Source organism: Puntigrus tetrazona, chromosome 12 (genome assembly GCF_018831695.1).
Source record: "Puntigrus tetrazona isolate hp1 chromosome 12, ASM1883169v1, whole genome shotgun sequence".
Classification (NCBI taxonomy): domain Eukaryota; kingdom Metazoa; phylum Chordata; class Actinopteri; order Cypriniformes; family Cyprinidae; genus Puntigrus; species Puntigrus tetrazona.
This window is the reverse complement of record NC_056710.1, coordinates 12,938,092-12,965,601: the sequence shown is the minus strand read 5'-3', so window position 1 is coordinate 12,965,601 and position 27,510 is coordinate 12,938,092. Positions and strand designations below refer to the sequence as shown.

Below are 27,510 nucleotides of genomic sequence, written 5' to 3'. Positions count from 1 at the left end.
GCCCTCATGTACATTTGCCATCCCTGCTGAAGATTCAACGGGGACAGCTTCTCATAACTATCCACTGTCAAAGCAAACAAACATGGTTGCCAAACAAACACATTTGTGCTTTGTCCCTACAGAGGCTCATTCCTGTTTTTCCCCTGTCTGCCTGTCGGGCGTTTCATTCATTCGTCCTCCTGGGCCCCGGAGCCTCGTGACTGAAGTTAGACTGAGGAAGAGCTTCATTTACTGCCAGTGAACGAGAGGAGAGGCTCCTTCACGCCTCATTGGATCTGTTTTCACTCGCTAATTTCCCGCCTCTGCTGGCTGTCCCGTACACGTCTGGGCCGTTCCGTGTCCCCTGACGCCTGTCACTCTTTCGCTCTGCATTCTTAAGTAATGCCATCCTCTTGCATAGGTGCACGGGTACGCTTCAGAGCACACCGTTCCCATTACAAACAATCACAGCTCGTCCACATCCCATATTGCAATTTCGGTTTGCCTAGTAAGAGATAAAATTTGTATTTGATAATGATAGTACTCAAGAACTATTTGCATTTATGATGTATTTGTAGTGCTGTTTTAATAATTAGTATTTGTACACTATCATAGTATTTATTAAAGGAGTAGTTAGCCCAAAAATGATCCAAATATTCCAAGATATCGCTTCATAGATGTATATGTCGTCATTCATCCATCATTAAAGTAATCCAAACAACTCCAGTGGGTTTTCCCTTTGAAAGTAAAGTGATGGGAGAGTCGGGTTTTAATGTATGATGTAAGACATATCTGTTTTGGAGCATATTTTAAACAGAAATTAGTTGCTTCGGTTATAACGTAGATTTGTCTTAGTTTACTTATTAGTACAGTATTTTCTTATGCCATAATGGACTTTTTTTGTAGCAATTTTACTACTTTTCTTACTACTAATCTTTAATAATTGATCTTTTACTGTTAATGTAAGTTAAACCTTTTTATCTGTGTTGCCATGTGTGCACACCAGATAGAAAGCATTACAGAGGACTTGGGTTATCTGATATCTATATTATCATCTGTATTGTAAGCGGATATCGTTTTCACCCCATAAACACCCCAGTAATCTCAGTAAAGACTAGAAGTGAAATCTAAAGTTCAGTCATTTGACAAAGAGTTTACTGAAGATAGTTCTTCCCTCTTCCTTAGGCTGTAAAAATGAGTAAGAGGAGCCAGCCTTAACTTACAGAAACACTAGTACTAATACTTCTAGGAACATCTGTACATGGTGTTCTTTTACGTAAATGTGGTTATTTAAAGACAGGATCTCGGAGACACAAAGTTCTATTCATAAGCAACTGTTGTGCGAGTTGTAGGTGAGTCATAAATCTTGCAATGGCACTTTCAATGTCAAATTTTAACATATAGTAACTACTAGTGCTGTAAACCAAGTATGCATTTCAAAGGGCTAATATGAATATGTGGACATTTCTCATATAACCATCAGCAGAAAACTAAAATAAAATAGGAACAAAACATCAACTCTAGAACTCTTGCGGGGCTAAATATATATATTTTTATGGTATGTTTGGTATGTGTTGTATTCAATTGTATTCTTAAGTGTAAATGTTATACAATTAAGATTATTTTCATTTTGAGCAAGTCAGCAAGTGTGCATTAAATAAAGAAAAGCAGCTTAAAAGTGTTTGCTTAAATATATTTATTTTTTATAATATTTGTTGTAGGATTTTAGTGACACAGTGGCAAATCCTACATGTAACGCAAATAATATTTTTATGAGATCAGTAACTATAAAGGGATTATAATGTAATAAGATTTACAAGACATCTCTTACATTTATAGGAAACAATAAATGACAGTATAATGTTGCAAGCTGTAGGTTCGGCCTATGTTAATATACTATATATAACATATATAAGATTGGTATAAATACTTTTTAAAAAATAAATTAATACTTATTTTTTAACAAGGATGCATTTAATTGGTTAATATTCTAAAAATCTACAAATAAATGCTGTTCTTTTTAAACACTAAATCAGCATATTAGAATGAATTCAGGTTTGCAATCACTGGAGTAAATTACATTTTAAAGTACATGAAAACAACATATTTTACAATATTTGTGTCACAGAATTTGCTATATTTTCTATTGGCTTACTGATAGTTGTCTCTATATAATAAACTAGTGTATCTGAGTATAAATATCCACAAATTACCCACTTGACCTTTAACTTCCATAAACAGGTAAATTCAGGTCTGTAGTTAAAGATAAAGTGTTTCACCAGTTGTAATTGACCAATTTTTATCTTATTTCTCACAATTTATCGATCTGATACGAAGGGAATGAGAAAAGGGAACACCAAAGATGGTGTCCAGACTTTCAAAGAAGATAAAGTGTGACCAATACTAATAGATTATTGGATTATTGACTAAGAGATTAATTGCCACATATGTCTGCAGAGCGGCGAAGACCAGGTCAGGATGGTCTGCGAAATTAAAGTGTCCTTCTTTGGTTGAATGAAGATGTGAGAATGTTTGGGTTCAATATAAGATTGGACAGCGAAGTGTAACCCAGGTTGATCCTGCTGACAGGTTAATTATATGAACTGGCTGCGGTGGAGTGTAGCCTATCAGATACAGGCAGAAATGAAAGCCGGCTCATGGGCGGCTACTGCAGTGAGTTCAGCTGTGAACTGATGGCTGCAGTAAAGGCTGCTGGCACCAGGCTTCACCCTGATTTTCTGCTAGAAACAGATAGAAATGGTGAGAGTGAAGAGAGCCGCAGGGAGTGTGCATGTGTGTTTCCAAGAGAAAATGAGACTGCGCCGGTCTCATTTGGTGATTATCACCTCTCGTCCCCACTCAGATGAAGGAGGAACACAAAATTGCACAATGCAGGAAAAACATGCCCCCCTTCATTTACTAATGCTAGAACAAATCAAGCCCAATGTTTCAAGGGCGACTCTTGAAATACACAAAATGAAGACACCAGTAAAGTTAATAGCAGATGTTTACACACAGTTCACTATGATATCACTGTCCCAACGTGTGAGCAAACAGAAATAACAAAAAGACATTGCATCAGAGAATTTAGTGTAATAGTGAAGAAAAGAAGATTGAACAGAACCGTCAGATCATGTGACTAATAGGCTTCAAAACCTTTAAGCTGCTCTCCTAGCGTGAATATGAAAAATATGAAAAGGAAAGCAATTACCGAAGGCAGCAGATTGAAGGAGGACGGATATGTAATTGAGGAACAGATCTCATTTTTTCCCCAAATAATTTGTTTGCTCGCAAACATCGTTTCGGTGCAGCTATTTCATCTCAGCTGTGAGCGAACATACAGACCTCTGAGCTCAGGTGGAATGGGAACGCTCCACGCAGAACAAGATTAAGGGAACAGAAAGGGCTGTTTGTGTTGCACCCCATGCAAACTCATAGCTGGCATTATGCTGAACGAAAGCAAACACATACTTCAGGTGCAAGGTTTTGAAAAAGTGGAAGCTAATTAACTCGATTTGTCTCCTCAGGACTGGCGGGTGATGCAGACACAATGTCCCCGGCGTATGTGCCTGTGTCACTCACACGTTCCACCCCTGAACGGCTGTTTTTGTTGAGTGTGGAGTTAGCTTTTGCGAAAATCACAACATGCCTCAGAGCAGAACATTTTTGATAAATATGTCTAGTAGGAGTGCTGCGCTCTGGTGGAAACCATTTTGAGAAACAGGTCCATCAGTCGGAAGCTACATTTTGTGTGTCAGGGCCACGCTTTCAGATGTCCTTCCAGGATGTGGCCTGTCTTTTTCTTGCGCTCTATCACTACATTGCGTCTGTTTCTCTGCTCTTTCTGTATATCAGTTTCCATCCCATCTTTTTTCTAGTGGCAAACTGACTTTTTGGAAAATAGATGTTGTCTATATTTTACATTGGTTTAATACTGCTCATATGGATTGTGAAGCATGTACATATAAAATGTGTTAAGTGTATATGATAATTTATAACTGTCATTTAAGGGTCCTATACTCACAATTACAAACCATTAGCTAAACTCCTAATTTGCTGCTCATTAATAGTTAGGTATTGGGTAGAATTGCGGATGTAAAATACGGTCATGTTGAATATGTGCTTTATAAGTACTAATAAAAACCCAGTATTAATAGGCATGCTAATAAGCAACTACTCGACATTGATATTGAGAATCGGTCCTTATACTAAGCAGTGTTAGCAGTGTTTTTAAGTAGTGATTTTAATCATTCTGAAAATTACTGCATAAAATAATCTTCATAATAAAATGAACAGCCTTTTATTCGACAGATAGCACTGACAAACACTTACAACAATTATCACATAAGCCAAGTATAATTGTTTAAATTAAAGGCTGTTAGATTGATCATGCTCTATAATTATTACTAATAAATCATAAACAACAACAACAGTTTTAAAATGTACATTGTAAGCCTATTAAATCTTTAAAAATTATGGCTTTTGAATAGGATGTTGAGGGATATGCTGTAGTTGTTTATTTTATCCTCAGAAATAATATTAATAGTGGTATTGGTATCAATATTGGCATCTGCCTATGTAGTATGTGAAAAAAAAAAAAAGCAAATTAAACATAGTTTTGCAATGACATACATCTCATATAATATGAATGAGCAAAATAAATATCCTACAAGTTGATAAATGATTAAAAAATGAATTCATGAATTAACATTTAAATATTTCAAAACAGGAAATGTGGACTCCTAAATCTTCTTAGACTATGGATATTCATGTGACTGCAGTCAATGCTGGTAATCTCTGAAATATCCAAATGTCGGCCAACTAATCAGCTTGGCCTGCTCTGCTGTGTCAGTCAGTACATTCTGCCAGGTTTATATTTTGTTAAAGCAATTCTGTGTTTTTGTATAAGTACAGTTCAAATGTGAATAAACAGATAGGGTTGATGTTGGCTGAAAACATGTAAGATGGGCTTCGCAGTTCTGAGTACATAATTTGCTCTCTCACTGAAATGATTGCAGCATAAAGGTGAAGTGTGTAATTTGTGCAGCACTAGTGGCACCAAAACAGAATTGCAATTGAACAACATTGGCTCAACCGGTTGTGTGATTTTAGGCTGGGGCTTTTCAGCTGAAAAACAGAAGATTTTAGAAATCTTTTTTTCATTTTTTTGTTGCTTAAAACGGTCCTTATGTCTTCATTTCTGATTGTCGCTGCGGGAAAAGCAGGAATGAAAGACTTCACCTTTAAATTTGTATGAAGACAGATTGTTTCATCAAATCTGTACCTTCTCTCGATTAAATCTTATCTTTGGTTCTTCATCAAAAACGAAGAGAAGATAATTGCAGCTGCCCACTGTGAAAAGAGGCATTTTACAAACACGACTGATGCATATCTGATGAAGTATATTATTAATGTGTGTTTGTGTTTCAGGGAATGTTTGTAGCAGCACATCTGTGTGCGTTTGAGCAGAGGAATCGTGCGTGTATGTGTGTGTGTGTGTGTGTGTGTGCAGAAGTGCATATGCACACAGGCTGTACTCCCCCACCTTCAGCTGGGCTCCTGCTCGTAAATCACAGGGCTGTTGGTTAATGAAAATCTCAGGCAGGAGGGAAGAGGAGTGATACTAAGAGAGAAAGTGAGCACAGCAACAAGGGCCTTTCCTTTTTTTCTTTTCTCATAGGCTGTGCTGCTCTCCTCCTATATTTCTCTTCTCCCCTCTCATCTGTTTTAATCTTGCCTCCTCTCGCATCACCTAATTTCCTCCACTCGCACCTCCTCTCTTCTTAACCCACCCCCCACTGTCTAATCTTATCCTCTCCCAATTTTTTGTCTCCTCCTTTTTCTTTCTTATTCCTAACCTTTTCACTTGTTCCTCTACTCTCGTCTCTTCCCTCTTCTCTCCCCTCATTTTGTATAAGTCTCACATCCCATCTCTTTTCATGTAGTCCTCTCCTCTGCTTTTCTCCTATTTTCTCATCTCTTCTCTCAAAAGTGTGTCTTTTGTTCTGACGTTTTGTCTCTTTCCTTCCCTATTCTCTTGACTCATATTATCCTCTCTCCTTCTGTCTCCTTTTCTCCTTCCCTTCTTCTTGTATTTTCTCTTTCTTGTCTTGTCTTATCTATCTTGTCTTTTTCTTCCCTCATTGCCTCTCTTTTTTGTCTTGTTTCTTCCCTCCTCTCACCCCCAGCTCTCTGTTCTCTTCATACCTCTTCTGAATCCATCTCCTCTTGGCTCATAGCATTCACTCTCTTTCATCTTTATTCCTCTTTTCTCCTCTCATCTGATTGTTCCTTCCTGTCTCTTCTCTCCTGCCTTATTTTGTCTTGTCTCTCATCTCCTTTAATCTCATTTCCCATCCTTGGTTCTCCACTCTAGCGTACTCCTCGCCCGTCCTCTTGAATTGCCTCTTACCTCCTTCCCATCACCTTTATTCCCTTTCACCTCCTAGTCTACTCTTTTTAATCTCCTCTTGTCCACTTTTCTTTCTTCTCCTCATGTCTTATTTGTTCACGTCTGTCTCATCCCTCCATCCTTTGTTCTCTTCTAATCTCAGATTTTTTCCTCTCTTCTTTTCTTGTCTCATCCCCATTAACCCTCCTCGTTGACCTTTTCACTTCTAGTTTCTTCTCTTCACCTCCTGCTATTCCCTCCTCTCATCCACCTCATTCTCGGTTCTCCTCATGGCTTCTCTCCTTTCCTCTCTTATTGACTTTTGTCTCTCCTCCTCTCCCATTGTCTCCTCCCTTCTCGTTTTCTCTCCCTCTTGTTTCCTCTCTTTATTCAGTCTCCTCTCATCTCTTCCATTTCCCTCTCTCCTCTGCGTTGGCTGGCAGTAGTCCATCTTTTGCTCTCTGTGGTTGGATGGATGTCACAGGTCTGCATACTAAACAGGCAGGGAGCCTGGCACTTGGCAGGGCACAGAGGTTAAACAGGATCACACACATTCAGAGTCTGTGTCACTCAAATGCACCAGCACCCAGGGGTCCCATCATAGACACTCCAAGGAGGCAAAGAGCATGACCCCTCACTTGTTTAGAGTGTGTCAGGATGATTGGATCAGCCCAGCTCGTGAAGGAAACGGGTGGAGGGTGTGCTGAGCTTCAGCCTTGTAATCCTCTTTTCTGGAATCCAGAGAGCTGGCACCTCTTATGTTTGTTTGGACGAATTCAAGCAAACCACAGTTCGGATAAGAGTACTAACATGGAGATTAGATTGCAGACAGATCTTAATACAATCCTTCATCTAGACATCAGCGGCCTACTGCAAAAAATACCCAGCAGATGGCATGGTATGTAATGTTATGACTTAAATTATCCTCCTTTCCATGCTTCTGAAAATACTGATGCATATGCAGTTAATTGTGATTCATTTGATTAGTTAACATTAATATTATCACCTCACCCACATCAATGGCCTGTGCAGTGGTGCTAATTTTCGCAAGCAAACAAATAGCAAGCACTGGCCACAGTGCAGAAAAAGGTCAGTGTGGTCAGTCTTGCATCAGGCCTGTTGGTTTATGTGTCAGTGGGTCCTAATGCGTGCCCCGTGGATGCCCATCTTTTAGCCATATGCTGGGAGCAGAGCCAAGGGAAAGGGAGGAAAGAGACAGGAAGAGAGAGACTTTGAGACTGGCATGCACACGCTCTGCTCTCCATCCTGCTTTCGTGCATACTAAAACCAGGCCACCTGCTAGCAGTACATCACACCCTGCTTTGCTTCATCTCACACACACACACACACTGCTGAGACTATACACTACCTCACAACCTCACTGCCCACTGCTGAATCACATTTCACTCCGGAGGGTAGTGGAGGAATCGCTCGTCTGATTTGTCTGGCGCTCTGAGAGAAAATGGAAAGCGACAGATACAGGTTGAAAGAATAAATAACCATAGCGCACCTATACTTGTAACTCGCTGCTATCTTTCCACTCCAGTATCTCTCATTCATAGTTTTTTTTTTTTTTCCAATAGACCGGTAGAGTGCAGCCTTTGTGCTAGCTTACCGCCGAAGACAGCAGTGACAGCAAACGGGAAAGTGTTTGAGGTTTCCTAATTCAGACAGACCTTTCAGTTTCATTTTTCCTGATTTTTAGACGTACTGCTTTACTGAAGCTTGAGATCTAGGTCATGCTGTTTGCTGAATGTTACTCATCTTAAACCTGATTTTTTAAATTCAAAGGGATATGTGTTTCATCTAGCTTAATGTGATTTAGCCAAGTAGGACATGCTCCTGAATCACTCTTGTTGGTAGTCGAATCAACCAATCAAATTTACGGAGGGGGTGATATTTAGGGGTAGGTTTAAGGTTAGGATTAAGGATATGATTGTTTCAAAGGAGTACTTTTCCAGGACCAACAGAGGATTTTGATTCGCTAAATCATGTTGAGGATTTAATCAAGATGCTCGGTTGGGAAAAAGTAAGATAAAATAAGAAACCACTTGTTTCTGTCAAAGGATGTATTTGAATCCATAATTGGGTGTTTCTTCAACTACAGGCACTTTTATGTCCAAGGGATAGATTTCTTTTTTTTTCATTTAAAATTCTTATAAAATCATAAGAATAGCCTTTAGCTGTAGTAAAATTATTGTACCACACATTCTCCAGTGGCTTATTGCTTTAATTATGATATTTTAAATGATTACATTAGTATGAAATAATCATAAACCATTTTGAATGGAACTGTGTTAAAATTGTTTTGAAATGAATTTCAACGCAAATTATGACTGGTCCTTAACTGTGGTGTCATTTTAGCCAAATAAATAAATAAATAAAAATGAGTGTCCTTGGTTACCAAGGAGACAGCATCAATGAAGAGCTTAAGATAAAATATAAGATACATGAAATGTAGGGAAAATCTTGATAACTCTTTTTTACAATGGGGAACACTTATTCACTATTAACAATGACGTCTCCTATTAATAAATTCCAATTAATAGTTATGAAGATAGTTTTTAAGGTATTACAGATAATAGAGTAATTGGGTAATAAGGTCTTGTAAAAAGGCATTAATATGTGCATAATTACTACTAATAAATAGCTAATATACTAGTGACATGCATGCTAATAAGCACCTAATTAATAGACACCTAATTAAAATAAAGCGTTGCCAAAATTATTAATACTTAATTCAAGTTTTTGGGAAGCTGAAATTATTTAGAACTGTTCTAACCTATTTTTACTTATGAACAATGCTTTATTATATTATATTTTTATGCTCAAAATATGTTCCCATGACAAAACAAATGAATCTGTGTTTTGGATGACCTGAGGTAAGTAAATTTTACGCACTTCAAGTTACTAAACTATTCCTTTAATATTGGGTATTTAGGATGTTTTAGCAAAACAAACGAGTTGGCCATTCAGTTTAAATTATATTTCCATCACAGGATTCTATTAAACACAGTATGTGAACTGTGCTGGAAAAATAATCAGAATACGCACTGACTAATTTTGATCTACAGGCAAAATAAGTGAATAAAGTTTTGGATGAATGTGAGGTTTTCACAAAAAAAAACAAAAACATTAAGTTTATTATGCCCTCTTCGAGCTAGATTTTGAAATCAAAACAATCTCGCTGACTGAAATTTGCAAAGCGAATACATAAGACGCACATTTCTGCAAGCGCACAATCTCTCTTATAAAATACATTATTGCTAAATATGCCTTGCCAAGATTCACATAGTCATATTCTGTTATATTAGTTAGCGGATAGGGGAAAATCTGTGTAACGTTATATTCGATCCATGCATTACAGTAGATCTGTTAATGTTAAACACATTCAAAGAAAAGACCCCCGCTGCTCTTGATAAAATTACTGTTTATTTGCACCTTTTTCTTGTTTTAATAACAAATAAAAAAGCTATATTGTGATTAATAATATATTAATTATTATTAAGAAAATATGCAACTTTGCTTTGTGGTTTTACTTTGAAATATTTGACTTGATTTTTCTCTAAATCAGATCTGCTGCCTCTATTGCCTTCAAACGGCTGTAGCTCAGTTATTTATGTCATATATCATTTTGAAGGTATTTTAATGGAGAATGTGAAAATAAAAAAACTCATTTTTGAACGTTTGTGCATTCCGAATAATATTGCCAGCATGGGTCGCATTTATAATGTTAAATGTTGGATATGGTCATGAAATTATCAGGTTAGTTTGTGCATAGTTGAAGAAACACCTCATTAGTTTACATATATCTTATAAATTAACAGTAGAATATTTACAATTTAACTAGAACGTGTGCAGCAAATCAAACAGCTGCATACACAGTTGTCAGTTTTGCTTTTTTTTTTCATTGACATTTATTTGTGCAGGCGATCCAGACCACTCGTTCCTTGCACTTCCTCACCCCGTCTCTCTTTCACTCTCTTGTATCTCAGTCCTCCCATTTATGCTGGCTCTGCACATCCTCCTGTGTCTCAACTTGAGGATAAATATTTCATCGGGCGTTAAATATAGCTGTGCTCACAGCGAAGCTGACAGAGCTACACTTCCTCCCCAGGACAGGAGTTAAGGGGAAAGAGGAGGGCGTATAAGACAGGAGAGGCGAGAGGACACCCAACTCAAAGGAGACTCCCCTCCATCCTGGATCAACCCTGCAGCTGTTCTCTTATCGCCAAGGTTACTCTGGTCAAACACCCGGTGAAGTCTGTGAAACATGTGCTGCAGCATGTTAGGAGCTCTACCCAAGATGCATGTGAAAAGCAGCAGATTGCCTTTGATAAGGCATCACTGCTCTAGCTGGTTAAGCTTATCTGTTACATTCGCAGGAGAAGTCTGTTATCTACCGTGCCTTTAGAGACATGGCTCATTATAACTCCTCCTCTTATGGAGAAACATGAGACCAAGCAGAAACATAAAGTAGCTTCGTGTGAGAACAAGAGACAGAGAGAGATAAGGAGGAGGAGGAGGAAGAAGACGAATAAGAATAGCGAGATATAGGGACTGGGAGAGAAAGAGAGTGAGCAAGCTTAGGCATGCATCCTCGGCACTGGATAATGAATACATGAATCAGTTTGACGTTTTGAGAGTGTGGGAGGCAGAGCGATTTGAGCAGATCAAATGATGAATAACTGGCCAAATCTGCAGTACATCAGGAGACTTTGGAAGGCTAAAGGGTCCTGGGTTTGTTGCCTTGTGCAGAAAGACCTCATAAAAGACAATAGTGTGTAATCTGGATCTCCAGTGTCGAGGATTTTTAAAGCTTGTGTTTCTGCCGCAGGATATCAGCACACTGGGAGAATAATGTGCTATAAAATATCAATTAATGGCCTTTGTTTGACAAGTACAGAGAATTTGTACAACTTAGTTTTGAGCTGCCCTGTTCCTCTATCTAGCTATCTATTTGTCTGACTTCCGTTTGTCTGACTGTAGGAATAAATCAGTAAACTTCAAGTCTTTTTAAAGATTTTTTTAAATTAAATTTGTCTTGGCAAATTTGATTTTGACACTTGAGATGCAGGACAAATATGCGCTTTACAAGTACTAATAAATGGCCAATATCTTGATAACAGGCATGTTAATATAGTGAGAATTTATGCCCATACTAGTGTTACCTATTACTTTCAATTGATTTATATTATAATTCTGGTTGCAATTTTGCAACTTGTTCGCTACATAAGTACGAATTCAGAAACTGAATTAGCATTTGAAATCCATTATCAAGTCAATTCTGAATGTTTCGTTTCTGCTATATACATGGCTGCTTTCTTATGAGGAGTTTGATGTTAGCTCGTTGCAAAGCTAATAGTGCAATAAGCAAACAAATATAATAACAAATATTAATGAAGTGATCCATTTTAATTACGCTGAAGTATTTTTAGTTCAGTGCTTCTCAGAGTATTGAATGAAATATATGTTTATAATCACCATATTTCCCATCTTTATTTTTTTACACCGAGCTTGTCGCTATGAATTCTGGCATTGCCTTCACCATGAAGAACATGTACTTCATGACATTAACATGCCTTAGTACTTGACTAAGAGAGATTACACTATGCTAGAAGGCAGCATAATTAAATTGCCAGCTTTTTTAACAGCCTTCGCATCAAGGAGCATCTGATACCTTAAAATGCTGTCATGTTCTCTAGATTTATGATGACTTTTATGTATAATAAAAAAGGAAGGTAGCAGCTCTTACATTTATTGCTGCTTTCTGTTTATACATTTATCATATTACGAGACAATTATTGTTTTTGTCACATGATTAACAGGTAAAAAAGTTAAAAGCTTTTTAGAGACTAGATGGAAATCCACCCCCTTGTTCGTTAAAAGCATACAATCGGCACTAATATGCCTCCACATCATCTATTTTTATATCATTTATTTCTTTAATTTAGGGAACATAAGAACCCTTTTGGCGGCATTGGGAGATGTTTGTGAGATGTTTCCTGCATATAAATGGAAGGCGTAATAATTCATACCATTTCAAGTTGTGCAGTTCAGAGTCATTTATCGACTATCATAGCGGAGGTTGTGAAAGCACATAATTTGCCTTTTATATTTTACTAATGCATGTGAGACATTTAGTTTAATTAAGGATGTTTGCTTTTAGCGTGCTAAAACTAATTTAGATTAGTTTCCTGTCCAGTACATCATGATTGTGTATTTTGAATATGTTTTTTGTCATGGCAGACTCTGGTTTAAGTCCTCCAGGCCGCTAGTTTTGTCTTAATTGTCACTTGCATTTTGTCAGGAACACTTTGTTCAGCCATGGCTGTCATTATTTCTAGGGGAAGTGCTAAGACAAGTCCATTCACCTTTCTAGATCGCACCCTTATTCTGTCTGAATTTTTTTTTCCTGTTCAGAGCTGTAATGGGTCTCGTTTCTGGCATTAATCTGTCTTAAGTTTTCCCTGTCTTCGCCGCAGGGGGATTTAATGAGTCAGTCTCCTTTCCTCTCAGGGGAAGTCATCTGTCTAGACACTTTCAACTCTTCTTAACAGAGCAACAAATTGTCTTCCCTCGGTTTTCTCCTGTTCAATTATGGTTATTTTAGACAGCTGTAATGAACTTTGCAGAATCTTTATATATTTACCCAGTGTGAAAGGCATGCTGCGATATATTCTCTATGGTATCTATCAAAAGGGTTTTCACTGAAGGCAAAAAAATTATTTATTAGAATTAGAATAAGTGGGTTCTATACCATTCAATCCTTTCTTGCTTCCTTAATGTTAAACATCAATCGTCCCTGCTTTAGGAAATATGCTACTTCAGACCTCTTACATTGAGACTGACCAGGAGATCCATTGTGATGATGTTAATGCAAGTGCAGCGCGAAAAATCACTGTTTACTCTGAAACTTCAACTGTCTGACATGTAAAGGTGCTGTGCTGGCGCAGCCATCCATTATACGAGTTTGTTACAGTTTTGCTTGCCTCATACATGCTGTCATCTGAGCTTTCTGTACTGCAGGAATATCTAAATGAAAAATGGGCAGGGTACTTCCCTTTAAAAAAGAAAAGAAAAAAAATGTTCATTTCACGGTGGCTCTATGAACAGATTAAAATGTGCTATATTCATGACCAAAAAATGATTTTCGGTAGCATCATGTCTTACAAAAGTAAGCCCTGTAGCACTCTCTAGCTTCGTCCTTTTTGGAAGTAAATCATCTTTTTCATCTTCACTGTAATCCAGAGGTGAAAGCTTTTAATTTGCTTAGCATAATGAAAATGCTCAAAGGACAGAGTAAAAATGCTCTTGCAACACTAAAGGCATTAGCAGATCTATATACTTAATCCATAACCTCAGTGTGTTTCAGGCGATCATTGGTATTCGTCATTTATCTCAATTTGTTAAAGTAGCCTAGTGTGAATTTAGCTTTTTGTGGGTCTTCTCACACATAAAGACCCTGTACGTTAAGCAGGGCTAGAAAGGAATTTAATGACTCCCTTTCCGTTTTTAATCTGCAGCGTAGAATTTGTGCATATGAAATTTTATACAAAAATTACTGGTTTCAACACACCCCCTGCCTCTTTCTATAAATCTCATGCCTCATGGTTGAGCCAAAGTTGACATGTTGGGCTGGTCAAAAAAGTTTTTATAGACTATAGTGAAAATGCAATAGTGCAAATATTTTAGCATACAGTATGAAAACCTGCACTCTTCGCAATTGCATTAACAATTCTTTTAGTACATGAAGTATTACTTTCATCACTTTCAGTTCAGACTGAAAGCCTCAACTCAGCTAAAACATGATTTCTTTTGCTGTAGATTTGGTATCAGCACAGTCCTGCTGTGCAGGAAACACTGCTTTTAGTGCACTGTTCCTCTACATCCAAAAAGAATGGAGACATTCAGCAGCCATTTACAAAACTGAATTTAATGAAGACCATTGGGTTTCGGTATCTTTTTTATGTAATCAGTTCTCACTCCCCAACTCTAGTTTTGAGTTCAGAAAACAGGCTTATTGCAGAAAGTTGCCCCAAGGGCCTGTCATCCTGACCGGTGAAGGACAGGGCACACTGTTACTGTGTGACAGATGTCTGTGTGTACAGCCATCATGAGCTGTCAGTATACAGAAGCGCATTTGCTCGCCGTCCCTCTGACAGTAAAGGCTTATGCTTTTACGCACAAGTCCCCACTAACCTCCATTTGTCCATGACAGGTGGCCCCACTGGGTAGGTGTGAGAGGGAAAGCAAGGTGGAGGCTGTCAAAGGTGACCATGTGAGTAGGTGACTTGTGTCATGGCCTATACACAGTGAAATGTGTACAAGAGATAAATCAACTCATTTAATTTATCACTAAGTGAGCACATGGCAGTAGTACTATAATTAACATTTAGTTCTGTTTCTCAGATTTGATTCATTGACAAATTTGGCGAACAGCATTCCAAGAAAGATGATATGACAGGCCGTCAGTTTTTTTTTCTGCGATTCTTTCTGTAAGATACACTGTTACACCAGTAGATGGTGTGGTGTGAGTCGCTGAATCATCCAGTCTAAAATGATGTGTTTAAAAACACTGACTCATCCTGAAATTAACAGGTTACTGAGTGTATGGCAGAAACACAGAAATACAGAGCCAATTCATTTTATACACTGATTCATTTAGGAAGGAGTTAGTCACCGAGCCATTTACTCAACAAATTTGTTCAAAACACTGATTCATACAGGACTAAAACGAGTGTTTTTATTTATGAGACAATGACTCAACGGAACAAGCAAAACAAAAACAGTCAGTGTAACTGGGAATTTTATGCCTTTTAAAATTTGTTACTCAAATTTGACTTTTGAACCAATATACTAGCAAAATTGCACTCACAGTCATGCATTTTAAATTTCAAACCAGAAGAAAAGTGCACTCTTTTTTTTACTCATTGCACATACTTGGGGCCCCATGATTTCTGTGATGCGAAAAGCAGGCAGAATTGTGCAATCTGGTCAGAAAATGGAATTTGCCAAATTCTAAAGGAATAAATCAAAAGTAGGTCAGTACACTTAAATTAGAATGTGATATAGACGAGTGTCTGTGAATATTAAGCTGCAAAAATACTATTTGAATGTGAATCCTGCATGCTCTGTGTGTTTCTGTGTGAATGGCGCAGATGTGCAGTTTCCTTTACTACACACATACTAAATTGCACATGATGCTCGCAGTGATTTCAGCCTCTGTCAACTCAATATATGAGTAAATGAACACATAAGCATAATATCTGTTGGAAAGTCACGTCATAAGGATTTTACCATTTCTTTTAGGTAAAACTATTTTCATATTATATAGAACTAAAGGTCTTCGCAGCAACCCATCAAAATAAAAGTTCTCAACTTGAAACCAGTAACAGAAATATTACTTAAAGTAATAATAAAACAATGTTTTTAAAGGAATATTTGCCAGAACATTTATTTAGCAGAAAAATGTAAATACACAACAAAATATTTCTGGGGAAAAATAATAATAATAATAATAATAAAAATCCGCAAATTAGAAAAGCTTTAGATTAATTATATGTAATGAAACCATTAAAATGAAATGCAGAAAATTAAGAATAAACTTTAATTTAGGAAGAAAAAGCATTTCATATGGCCTTACTTTTGATAAATTGCTGTTTAATAAGTTTTATGATTTTAATTAATTAGACATGCTTTTTGATGAATACAATTTAATTTAGTCTAGAAAATCAAAGCACACACTAAAAAAATTTAAATAAAAACGGGAAAAAAATGGAATTTGGAAAAAATAAAACTGAATTTGTTAGGAGCCCTACATACTTTCAAACACTATTTACCAGCAGATGAGCAAAGTTATACAAACGGTGAAGCATCCCAATGCTTTTGAACTGTATATGAGCCATCCTGGGACACCATTCGAAAATCAAATTAGAGGACCAGAACTAAATATTGTATAATCCTTGACCCACAAAAATATGCTCTTAATAACTATTTTTGTTAGTGAAGGCCAGATACAGTTTCCTACATAATTTATTCTAATATATCGGCATACATTATTCAAAATATGCAAACACCACAGAAATGCCGGGGCTTCTAAGTGTTGCTTGTGTCCCAGAAGCTCTGTACGCTCAGCGGTCAGACACAGACTCCCTGCCTCACTACACCACTCAGGAGAGAGCAGCAGGGCAGTGGGCAGCGGTGCATGATGGGAAAGCTAAGCCCAGGTTCCCAGAAGAGCTTCCAGCTCTGTGTGTGTGCAGTGTTTGATGTGCAGTGCAGTAAACAGCACAGAAGAACTCTGCTCATTCTGGTGTCTCCCCAGAGATATGCCAGCGCATAAGCACACTAATGAGCAGGGTGATTACGAGAAGGCTTTCAGGAAAACGTTACAAATGTAAATGTGCATGGCTGTCTCTGCTGTGACAGAAAGCATGTGTGTTTTTACACATGGATATGTATAGTTTGTCCGATACATGGAGGTGATTAATAGTGATGTGCTTTTAATATTTTAAATCCGTTTCCTTTCATCTCTTCAGCTTGGGTGTTTTGGGACTAGAAACCGAAAGAGAGCACCAGGGAATTATAAATTAGAGTTAGAGATTGCTGCGATTTTTAAATTGGTTGATTATTTTCACAGCTGAGTTGTTGAACTGCTATATTACATACATTACATAATACAAGACATTGTGTGCAGAACTAGCTAGTGGAACAACAGCCTATGATTTGCTCTCGTATTCAAAGCGACTTGAACAATTTTAATCTGCTGTAAGTAGGGGAGACCAAGGCAACCGCACTTTAAAAACATCTTTCCATTTTTCTTCAGAACTCCCAGGCTATTACAAATGCATCAGCTGTATTTTAGTGTGTGTGTTTAAAGAGCACCAACTCTCCCTATCACAGTGATTGTCCACTTCACCTCACATGAGAGCTAATATCATAATGCTTTAATACTTATTAATAACACTGTACAGTTTTCTCCTGGCACTAATTCTTTTAGCTGTCAGAAATCATTTGTGTACTGTTGTAGTTAGACCTAGGTAATTATTACTTGAAAAATCGTTTTTTTACAAAAAGTAATTGTTTAATTAAGTAGAACGGTACTCTTGATAGTTTTAATGAAATGATGTTAATCGTGCATTAAAAACAATTTTAGTTGAGTAATCTCATTTTTCTTTTAGAACTAGTGTTGTTGCATTTTCCACGACTCTTTTAACCAACAACATATTGTTAAAGACATAAGAAAAAATATTGGGTGTCAGCTTTTTGTAAGTGACAAGATACTTTTTTTCAGGCTGATAGAGAGAACACTACCGAATACCACATATGATGCTGAAAAGTGTCATCACTGTTCCTGAAGAAATCTTGTGTGTTACAAATGCCCCTGCTCTCCCCCCAACTACATTGATAAATATTTTTCTTCTGACTTGAGAACATGTACTTTTCACACATTCTGTATTACTATACATTTTGTTTTAAGGTTGTGTTGTTAAGGTGTTAATCAAATGTGGTAACCTGCACACTCTTTCTCTATTTCACATAAAACATTCGAAAGTGTGATTCATTCAGTGACATGGTTAGCTTGAAATGAACCAGTTCAGAAAATAATTGATTTTAAACCACCCTAGATGCCTGCACATTTTACTTTCTTTTTTGAAAAAAAGTCTAAAGTAACAAAATTAGTTTATGTGTGTGCCGCTTTTTGTGACATATGAGGACACAAATTTTTATAATGACATGGGTATGACATAGGTATTACGAGGAGAAGATGACTTATGAGGAGAAGATGACTTATGTCCCTACTTTTCAAAATTCTTATAAATCATACAGAGTGCTTTTATGTTATATATATATATATATATATATATATATCATTTTCCTAAATGTCATATATAGATAGATAGATCTGATGGTTATTTAAACAGATAATTGTTGTTAGCTGACTGTGATTGAACTCAGTACTTTAAATTATAAGCTGCAGTTACAATTTAGCTTCCACTGCGGGATTTATATATTTACTTTTTCAGCATGCATAAAGGGTGGACATGTTATTTTTGTCCATTAGCTCATCACATATCATCTATTCAGACGAAAAACCCACAGGGATTTCTGATTCAGTTTTGAACTGCTGCAAGACTGTTTCGTGCACCTTATCAAGGGACTTACTTGTGTGGATTGCCTTCCAGAAAAAAAAAAAAAATAGGCTAATTTTAAAGCAACCGGGATGAATCAAATGTTATGACAAACCATTTTGGGAATAACAAGAGGGGAGGATTTATCACTAAATAACCAGAAGCTGAGCAATTATCATGTCATGCATGAGCTGGCCGCCCATGAAACCACAGTGTCTGATGTGCAGAGAGCACTCTCGAGTCCCACAGCGCAGGTGCACAGTGTGAATGCGCTCGTTTTTCTCTGATGGCCTCAACTGGTAATGGCAAACTCGGAGAATGGGATCTGGGTAGTCATCTTTATTCAGTTCTTTGCACGATATCTGCCTGCGTTAGATTTTGTCACAATTGTGAAACTTCGTCTTTACAGGAAACCTGGTTGTGGGCAGAGGAAATCATTACTTCCCTGCAGACTTAATTAGGCTGGTTGGTGGGGGTCGTCGCCCACATGCTCCGAGTTTCTGTTCTGTTTCAATAACCTGTCGATAGAAAGCAAAAGAATAAAGCACGCATAGTGGGTGCTATGCTTCAGTACTGCCTCTGCAGGCGTTCTGTACCTTTGATTTAATAAACTCATCAATGATCACTTTTAAAATGAAGCTGATTGCTAATAGCGCTTCTGAATCCCAGAGCATCGATTGCCATGTTTATTAATTCACCAAGCACTTCCGCCACCCTCTCTTGAGATCGTGTGTTTATTATACAGAGCCCCCTCCCCCCTCCTTTTAATATAGTCCTGTGCAATGATTATTGCATGTTCCACCAGTGATAGCCTGCGGATGGGCTCAATATGGCAGATTTTATGAGCACCTATATTAGAGCTGTAGTGGTGAGAGATCAGTCCATAAGTAGCCCTGGGTCACACAGTAAACACTGCTGATTGCTGATCGACTGGCCAGTCAGCAGCAGTATACCAGTCAGGTTTGAAACGCCACTCTGGAGAAAAATGAGACTAATAATCTACCCAACAGAATCCTCCGTTTTAACAACAAAATGTGCAGATCAATGGTCATTTGATCGATGCTTCTCAGATGATTTATACTGAGTCATAACCCCCACACCCCACCCCGTTTCTATGGACACTTGAACAAGAGGATATGAAAAATCCAGTCAGTTGCAATCTGAGGGCCGGGATAAGGCATTTGGTGCTGTTATTGTATTGTTTATGGTGCAAAGCAGTCGCTTTTGGCTACCGTGTGACTCAAAGTAATGAAGTCATCCATCGCAGCTTTCTCAAACGAACGAAGCATCTTTGTTCTCTTTTTCCCGTTTCAACAATTTTCAAATCCGTCATCGTCTTCTGCACCAGTGACCGGAGATTTATCCATCAATACGTGAGAACAACAGATTGATTTGACCTTTCCTGTGTTACTGCAGGTGTCTGGTGCTATTTGAATTGCCTTGTTTTTGACCAGGACGTATGCGCGTGCGATGCCTCCTCTGCTAGCAGTGGCATCTTTGAATGTCTCTGCTTTATTGCACCTCGTGGCAGATGTCTTGGAGATTATGTGCGTGCATGCTTTCAGTGCATTGTTTTCTTCTAATAGACATGGTTAGTGGTGGCATGACTGTGTAAACACGTACCAGGTGCTGCAGGCCTCGGTTTTGTGTTCAGAGTGCCTGCTAACAGCAGAGCAGATGTTGATGTCCATGTTGAAGTCAAGGAAGCGAAGAAGGGTCAGAGGAACCAGATTCCTCAGTCTAGCCCTATTCTGATTTAGATTAAAAGGTGCAGGCTGTTTTTATAAACAGCAGTCATGTTTCTGTGAATCATCACTGTAGTTTAAACAGAGAACAACATGAAGGTGCTAATGCAGGATGTTTAGCTTTGACCAGTGTTCTGATTCATTATCGTTCTGTCTTGATTAGGTTTATAAATAGCGCTAATTAAATATTTTAAATATGCAATTCATTATGGTCCCTTCTTGTTAAGCGCTAAATATATACAACGATGACCGGGCATACATATATGTATTATTTATCCTGGTTAGTTTAAAAGAGCAATCAGAACAAACTGATTCTCTACAATGAATCAGAATTCCCAAAGCTTCTTATAAGAGGGCGAAGCGGGCATTGTTTCAGCTTGTTTGATTATTGCCTTTGTAGAAATGATGGTGCAATAGAATAAACAGATATGTAGCTCAGGATTTTTCAAACAGCGGGTCTCAGTCATAAGTAATTTTAGTTAGTAAATATTAGGCACATAACTATTTAATAAAAAAAAAAAAAAAAAAAAATGATTTATCAAAATAACCAATATTTTATTTCACAATAAAATTATTTTATTAAACGTTATTATATTTTACATGTGTGTGTGTGTGTGTGTGTGTATATATATAATACATTTGATAATAATATGCTATGTAATTCTATAAATTTTGCCGTAAAAACTGTCTTGTTTTTATAAACGGTCCCTTGCAGCTAGAGTGGCATAAAAACGGCTGAAAAACCCACGTTGTAGCTTATTACATGAGGTTTATTATCTCTGATGGCCTGTGTCATTAAACCCTCATACCCTATATAAGCTCTATAATAGATTCTAGAATATTTTCTGGTCCTCACATGGGCTCATTTGAAATCAGTGGAGTGATTGTGAAACCATCGTACTTGAACATGTGATTCAATTAACACCATTCATGTCATAATATTGAGAAATCACTCAGACGTAATTTTATCACTGGAATGGACATTATGGAAATGGATGGATTATTAGTGTTTGATTCATTGAATTAAACATATTTAATCTTGATTAATCTCTTTCTGTCCCCCCTTATCTTTTTTGCCCTCCTGTGTCTCTTTCAAATGCAGTTGCCCCTACAACCTCCACCGTACGTTCAGAGTTCTTCAAGCCGTGCCAAGACAGTCAGGAGATGGCCTTCTGTTTGAATGAGGAGAGAATGCTTCATCATCGAAACAGTGGCAGGTGTACACAGACACTGCAGGTAAGCGTGTGTGTGAGTGTGTGAGTGTGTGTCACAGATTAAATTGGTTTTTCTATCTTTACCATTTTCCTCAATGAAAACAACGAACTCCAAGATCTGTTTTTACAGGGGTTTTTGAGTAGCTATAACCCTTTTGTAACTAATCCATGTGCAAATGCACAGAAAACAAAGGCTGTGGTGACGTGCTGCAGTGGATAGGCTCAACGTATGCTGAAAATATCTAAAATACAGATGCAAATTATTCCAATGATGTGAGATGAAAGGAGGAGTCATGCTGAACGCAAGTGGTCTATTTTAAAAATCTTGGCAAATGCGATAGTTGTCTTAAAAGCCAGGATTTCAAGGGTATAATTAGAACGCTGATCCACCATGATGGAATGGCTGAATGACTTAACCTGAAGAGTTTGATGAGTCCAGCTCATTCAAAGATGAGTGGCTTCGCTTGAAACAAATAATGGTGGTGGTGGTGGTGGGTGGGCTGGGGGCTGACTGTGAAAGATACTGCTGTTTTGCACAGAATGTTTCTGCAAATAAAATAATCTGTCATTAATGATTCAAATGAGTCAAAAACTACTGAATGGTTTAAAGTTCTTTAGAAGGAATCTCTAAAGGAAAGGGCTGTGAATAAGGTTGGGAACTGGTAGAGCTAAAACCAATGTTCTATTAATGGTTCTTGCATGTGCATGTTCCCACTGGCGCCATAATAAATGCATGTTTGCATAGAAGAACAATGTAAAAGCAGTCATGAGTAGAATGCAAAAATGCAATCATTGCGAATGGCCTCTAGAAGTATTCCTGCAATACGTATGAAATGGTGCCACAGCACAGCTACTAAATCTACGGAGCAATCAGTGCTATCATTTCAGAAAGAACATCTCTGTTATGAGCCATGCTCAGGCAGTGCTTTTTCTTTTTCTGAATGTAGTACTCTATTTAAACTTTTTACTGAATCAAAGAGGTAGCGCAAAGCTATCGAGTGGTTTCTTTTCTGTGAATCAAAAACATATAGCTAAACCAGTGTAGTCCAATTTATGAACAAATTATTCTGATTTGGTTCTTTTTAGTGAATCAGAGACAGCCAGAATACTCCAATTCCTAAGTATTTGGTGCTATTGGGTCTGTTCTTTTCTGTGTTATCAAAATATACAGTACAGCTCAGCGAGTACTGTATAGTTTAACTTCTGAAATGATTTTAATAAATAGATATTTATTAGCAGGTTAAACATGAGTTATTTTTCAGTATTATTTTATAAAAATAAAATCATTTAAACACACTGTTTGTTTTTTTGATTAGTATTGTTGTATAGTATATTAATTAATGTATTACATTTATAATGCTTATAAAAAGACAAGAAAAAATGATTGATAAGTCCAGACGTATTTATTTATGTATCACTTTGTACAAAGCAGCTTCACATTAATATATCTGAACAAAAGTGTTCATGTAAATTGCTCAATTATTAAAGAATAAATAAGCTGTAATGCAGCTGTACAGAAGATAAAAGTGCTATTGTTCAACTGAGAGTAGTTCACTTCTGCTTGAGTTTAGTTCAATGACCTGCCAATGTTGCAAAATTCATAAATTATGGCTTTGCAGTGTCAATGTTGCAAAATTAGCATAATAATCTGTCTTAATTCCGTTCATTACTGCATACTAATTGTCTTAAATTAGTCTTTTTAAACATTTAGCAAGAATTTATGTAAATATTTAAATATTAAAATCATTGTTTGAAATTGGAACTGTATTGTTTTATTTATTTATTTCAAGTTTTTACTTTAGGAATAATTTGTAGAACCATTAAGTAACCAGAAATGTTAGAAGAAATCAGAAACAGAAGCATATGACTATGCTCATCTCTGGCTGTAAATCTAAAAATGTTTTTAAAAGGAGAACTTGCAGATGTTTAGAAATATCCTTTTAGTGTTATACCCTATCAGAGGTTCTCTTCACTACTCCCAAAGCCCTTTTCATCCGACAAACCTGTCTGCCTCCTCTTTAACACTCAAATGTAATAAGTGTTTTTTTTTTTTTTTAAATAACCACCACTACCTCAGGCTAAAGGCTTAACGCAGGCTAATGTTCAGTAGAGCAACATCCGGTAAGCGTAATCAGAGGTTTTACCCATATTATTGCAGTTATTTCTCTTCTTCATTTTCTCTTTTCATCCTTTTTTCCATTTGGCTTTTATCAATCCCACTAATGGGATTGTTGTTCCCCAGTCATTGCCATGGTAACAGATCTTTGGTGTTCATTATATGCACACAGATAATATAGAGCTGTGTCCAAGTGCTGCTGTAATAAAACTATTTATATATTTTAATGTTCACGGCACAGATAGGATGCCTCCAATATCAGTCGTTTGTGCAATTAGGAATTGTTTTCCATCACCTTTATTGCACTTATAAAGTGAACAGTGGTAATGAGAAAACCTGGTTTCTCGTAATACTAGCCATTGACGTTATAATAAGTAAATGTGATATACTGTTGTATCTGTTAATTAAAAGTTACATTTTAAAAGACGCTGTGTTATTTTATCACAGTTATTTGCCCGTAAATGTCTACAAGGATGGCAGGAAGAGAGCTAGAGCGAGAATTACAGTGTTAGGATTAATAAATAGAATGTGTCTATTTCACTAACGAAGGAAAATCTGACAGGAGGGATTGTTCGATGCACTTCACTGAAGACAAATGATAAAGACATAGATGTATAATGCAGGAGTAGGATCTCAGAAACCCTGGTAGGGGTATTAAGATATGACTTGACAAATGAATCATATTAATGATGATTTATATCTCTTTTTCAAGTTTCTTATCAAGCACTCTCTTTTCCTGAAGAAGCAGTTATGATTAAGCTGTCAGATCTCGACACACAGTGTTAATCCAGGAAGCTGTCTCTCTCTTTTCGCTGGCCTTAGGAGGATGTACCCTTTGTACACTCTTTAACGCCCAAATAACATCTAAAGGATGTTAACTAAGTAAGACTATATAATTATGGCATGCATAAATACACAAATTTTCACTCAAGAATATAAACATCCCACGCGAACTACCTTAGCATTGTCTCTGTTGCTGAAGAGGCTGTGTTAAGATGAGACTGGAAAGAAGAATGAATGGGGGGGGGGGACACGGACACTTGTGATTAAAATTTCGTTGCACTTAGTAGTGTTACAGTGTAATTATACTTATAAGTACTCAAGTAAATACCTAAGTAGGCATTTATTATAGAGTTAAGATTAGGTTTTGTTTAGGTTAGTTGCATAGCTGCTACAAAAATATCACATTGTATCATGATAATTGCTGAAACAGTTGTTACAATACTTAATTGCATTACGAAACAGGTTAAAAAGACACATTTCAGGTTATTTTAATAATGTCTCTCTAATAGCAAACCTTAACACAATAATAGTAATACAGAACATTGTTAACCAACCTTTGACATGAATGAATATATACTGAGTATAAATAAATAAAAATGCTGTGCTGTATGATGAATACCACAGTGAGTAAGCTTAAGAATAATAATATGTGCAATAAATGTGTTGTGCAGAGCAGCCAGCGGAGCATTTACTATGAACAGAGCCATTCTGACACACAAAGGCATATATGTAACCTACACGCATGTAAATAATTAAACTGCACATAGGCTACATATTTATTTATTTGAATTATAGTATTTGTGAATTCACAATAGCATTATGCCTTATTAGAGTTTTTAAATAGGTTTAATATATCTTACAGCCTTGGAAAACGGTCTAATAATGCATTTCATGTATATAAGTGCCTGGTCGATATCAATACAGTGCGTGTTTATTACAACAATACACCGGAAACTGGCACATGTATAGTCTACAGGTAAGTCGGTAAATACGGATTTGTCGAGATAATGGAACAGATCACAAACAAAATCTGTTGGCTCGTGAACAGCATGTCAGGTGGCAGCAACTGGTGGCTAACCTGAAACGCAGACAGTGTGCCTGCTGGTACTGTCCTTCCCTTTTGGCTGCTCAGCTGGTATACATGATTGATCATCTGGGGATGCTTCATTCTGGGTGTTTAAAATGGATTACTTACATAGTGGACAGACAGTTCAGAGTTTTTAATTAGCATGTATACTTAAACACATATACAGGTTTATTTGGATAAAAGGGCTTTTCTCAGACAAGAATTTCACAATCGCAGATGTGGTGATAAGTGGTAGTTTAGCACATTTGATACCACTCTCTGAATGTCAAACTCCAGCAGCTTTGTAACAGAACGAGGCAGAGATAAAGAGATGGACAACGGAGTATAGAAAGAGACAGGAACGCTTTGTAAAGTGCCGCCTAATATAAAATCTTATTATTTTTTACTGAGTAGTCTGGGTTAAACCGCACTTAACTATTCTCTCAATGTATGGGTGTCTTTATTTATTTGTTGCCTGTTTTACTGTTGGTGTAGTTGTTATATAGTGGTGTGATGGCAGATGGAGTGCTCTGAATTGAATTTGATTTGAATGGAGGGACTGAGGAGAGACATAGAAAGAGACAAGGGCATAAGTGAGCGCATGTTTTTCCCGAGTGAGACGAGACGTCAGTGAGAGAGGTTAGCGAATAATCATTCTATGCACTAACAATGAGAAAAGGGGAATAAACATCTGGGTAATCATCGATGGGCACCATCAAGTGTGTTTCCTAAGAGCCCCGGGTGAAGTGAGGTCAGCTTATGCTGCAGTGTCGAGATCCCCAACGCAGCTACCTCTCCACACCTAGCAAGTGACACATCTCCTCATCTCTGCATGTATTTTACAAACATGCACAGCGAATTCAGTGCAGTGTTTTAGCCATGGGTGGCCCACAAGTGAACTAATTTCTTGCCTTGTGAGGTACTGCCAGTCTGATTATCTGGTCAGAAATGTGCTGAACTGGGATTTTAGCCCTAGATATCGTGACATTACAGGACATAACTGCAATTTATTATAGTGTTTTTATTGTTGTAATTACATTAAATGCAAAACCACGGCGCTTTGTTCTGTGATGCTTCCTTTAGGAAAAGAACTGTTCTGCTGAGTTTCCAGTTTCTCACAAACAAGCAACGTGTCTGTTTAAAACAGGATTCATGTTGAGATAGAATAAACTGAGATTGACATGACCAAACCACAGCATATGATAAAACAAACACCTGAGCTACATCACTTCCAATGAACACATGACAAAGGATAATCACTGGAAACAAGCTATAAGAGTACAGGGAGATTATGAGAGTTAAATATGGGGAAATGTAATCACAATGCAGCTGTTTGTTTTAAGATATAATGCACGTGCAACCCAGATATGTCAATTGAACCACTTGGCATGTGTATAATGTATTTCTTGCTAGAATAATACTGTAAAATGAGATGTTAAAATCTCTGGCATTGGAACATCTTGGAATATGCATATGTTGCAGTAATAATCAAGATTTCAGATTTACATTTACACATTTAATGAACACAATTATCCAGAGCGCTCTTATGGTTTTGCATCTGAAAAGTTAAGGAGACTAGGATGGTTGTACACGTTTTGCCTGTAACCATTTTTTGTGTGTGGCCCGCGCAGGTGTTATTCTCCCCAACTTACACAATGGGAGCAAGTTTACGGTTGTGGGACATTTTTTTAATGTTTAAAAACATAATATTTAGTGAGCTTGTTTACTAAAATTTAAAATAACTATTTTCTTCCCACTTTAAAATGAAATTTATTCATGTGATGGCAGTTACATTTTCAGTAAAACATTACTGTTGTGTTTTCAGTGTGTCACACAATCCTTCTTAGAAATATGTTAAATTTGGCTCAAGAACCACACGACATCACTATTACAGTTAAAACTGTTTTGAGCAAACATTTGTTTTACAGCATGCATTTCTCTGTTCAATATTAAACAGGAGAATCTTGTTTAACCTTTATTTGTGCAGACTCATCATAGCAATTTCATTTTTTAAATGAAGAACTGATGGTTTTACAAATCTATCCTTTTGTTACAACCATATACATTTGATCAGCTCATGCA

General features: G+C 37.1%; 1 protein-coding gene across 1 annotated transcript in view; it reads left to right on the top strand.

Annotated features, from left to right (window-relative positions):
* nrg3b (neuregulin 3b) overlaps positions 1 to 27,510 on the top strand; it is a 118,769-nt gene that overhangs the window by 54,102 nt on the left and 37,157 nt on the right. Inside the window, 2 exon segments of the mRNA XM_043253152.1 lie at positions 21,352 to 21,434; positions 21,436 to 21,485. Of these exon segments, the coding sequence (XP_043109087.1) occupies positions 21,352 to 21,434; positions 21,436 to 21,485 (133 nt within the window).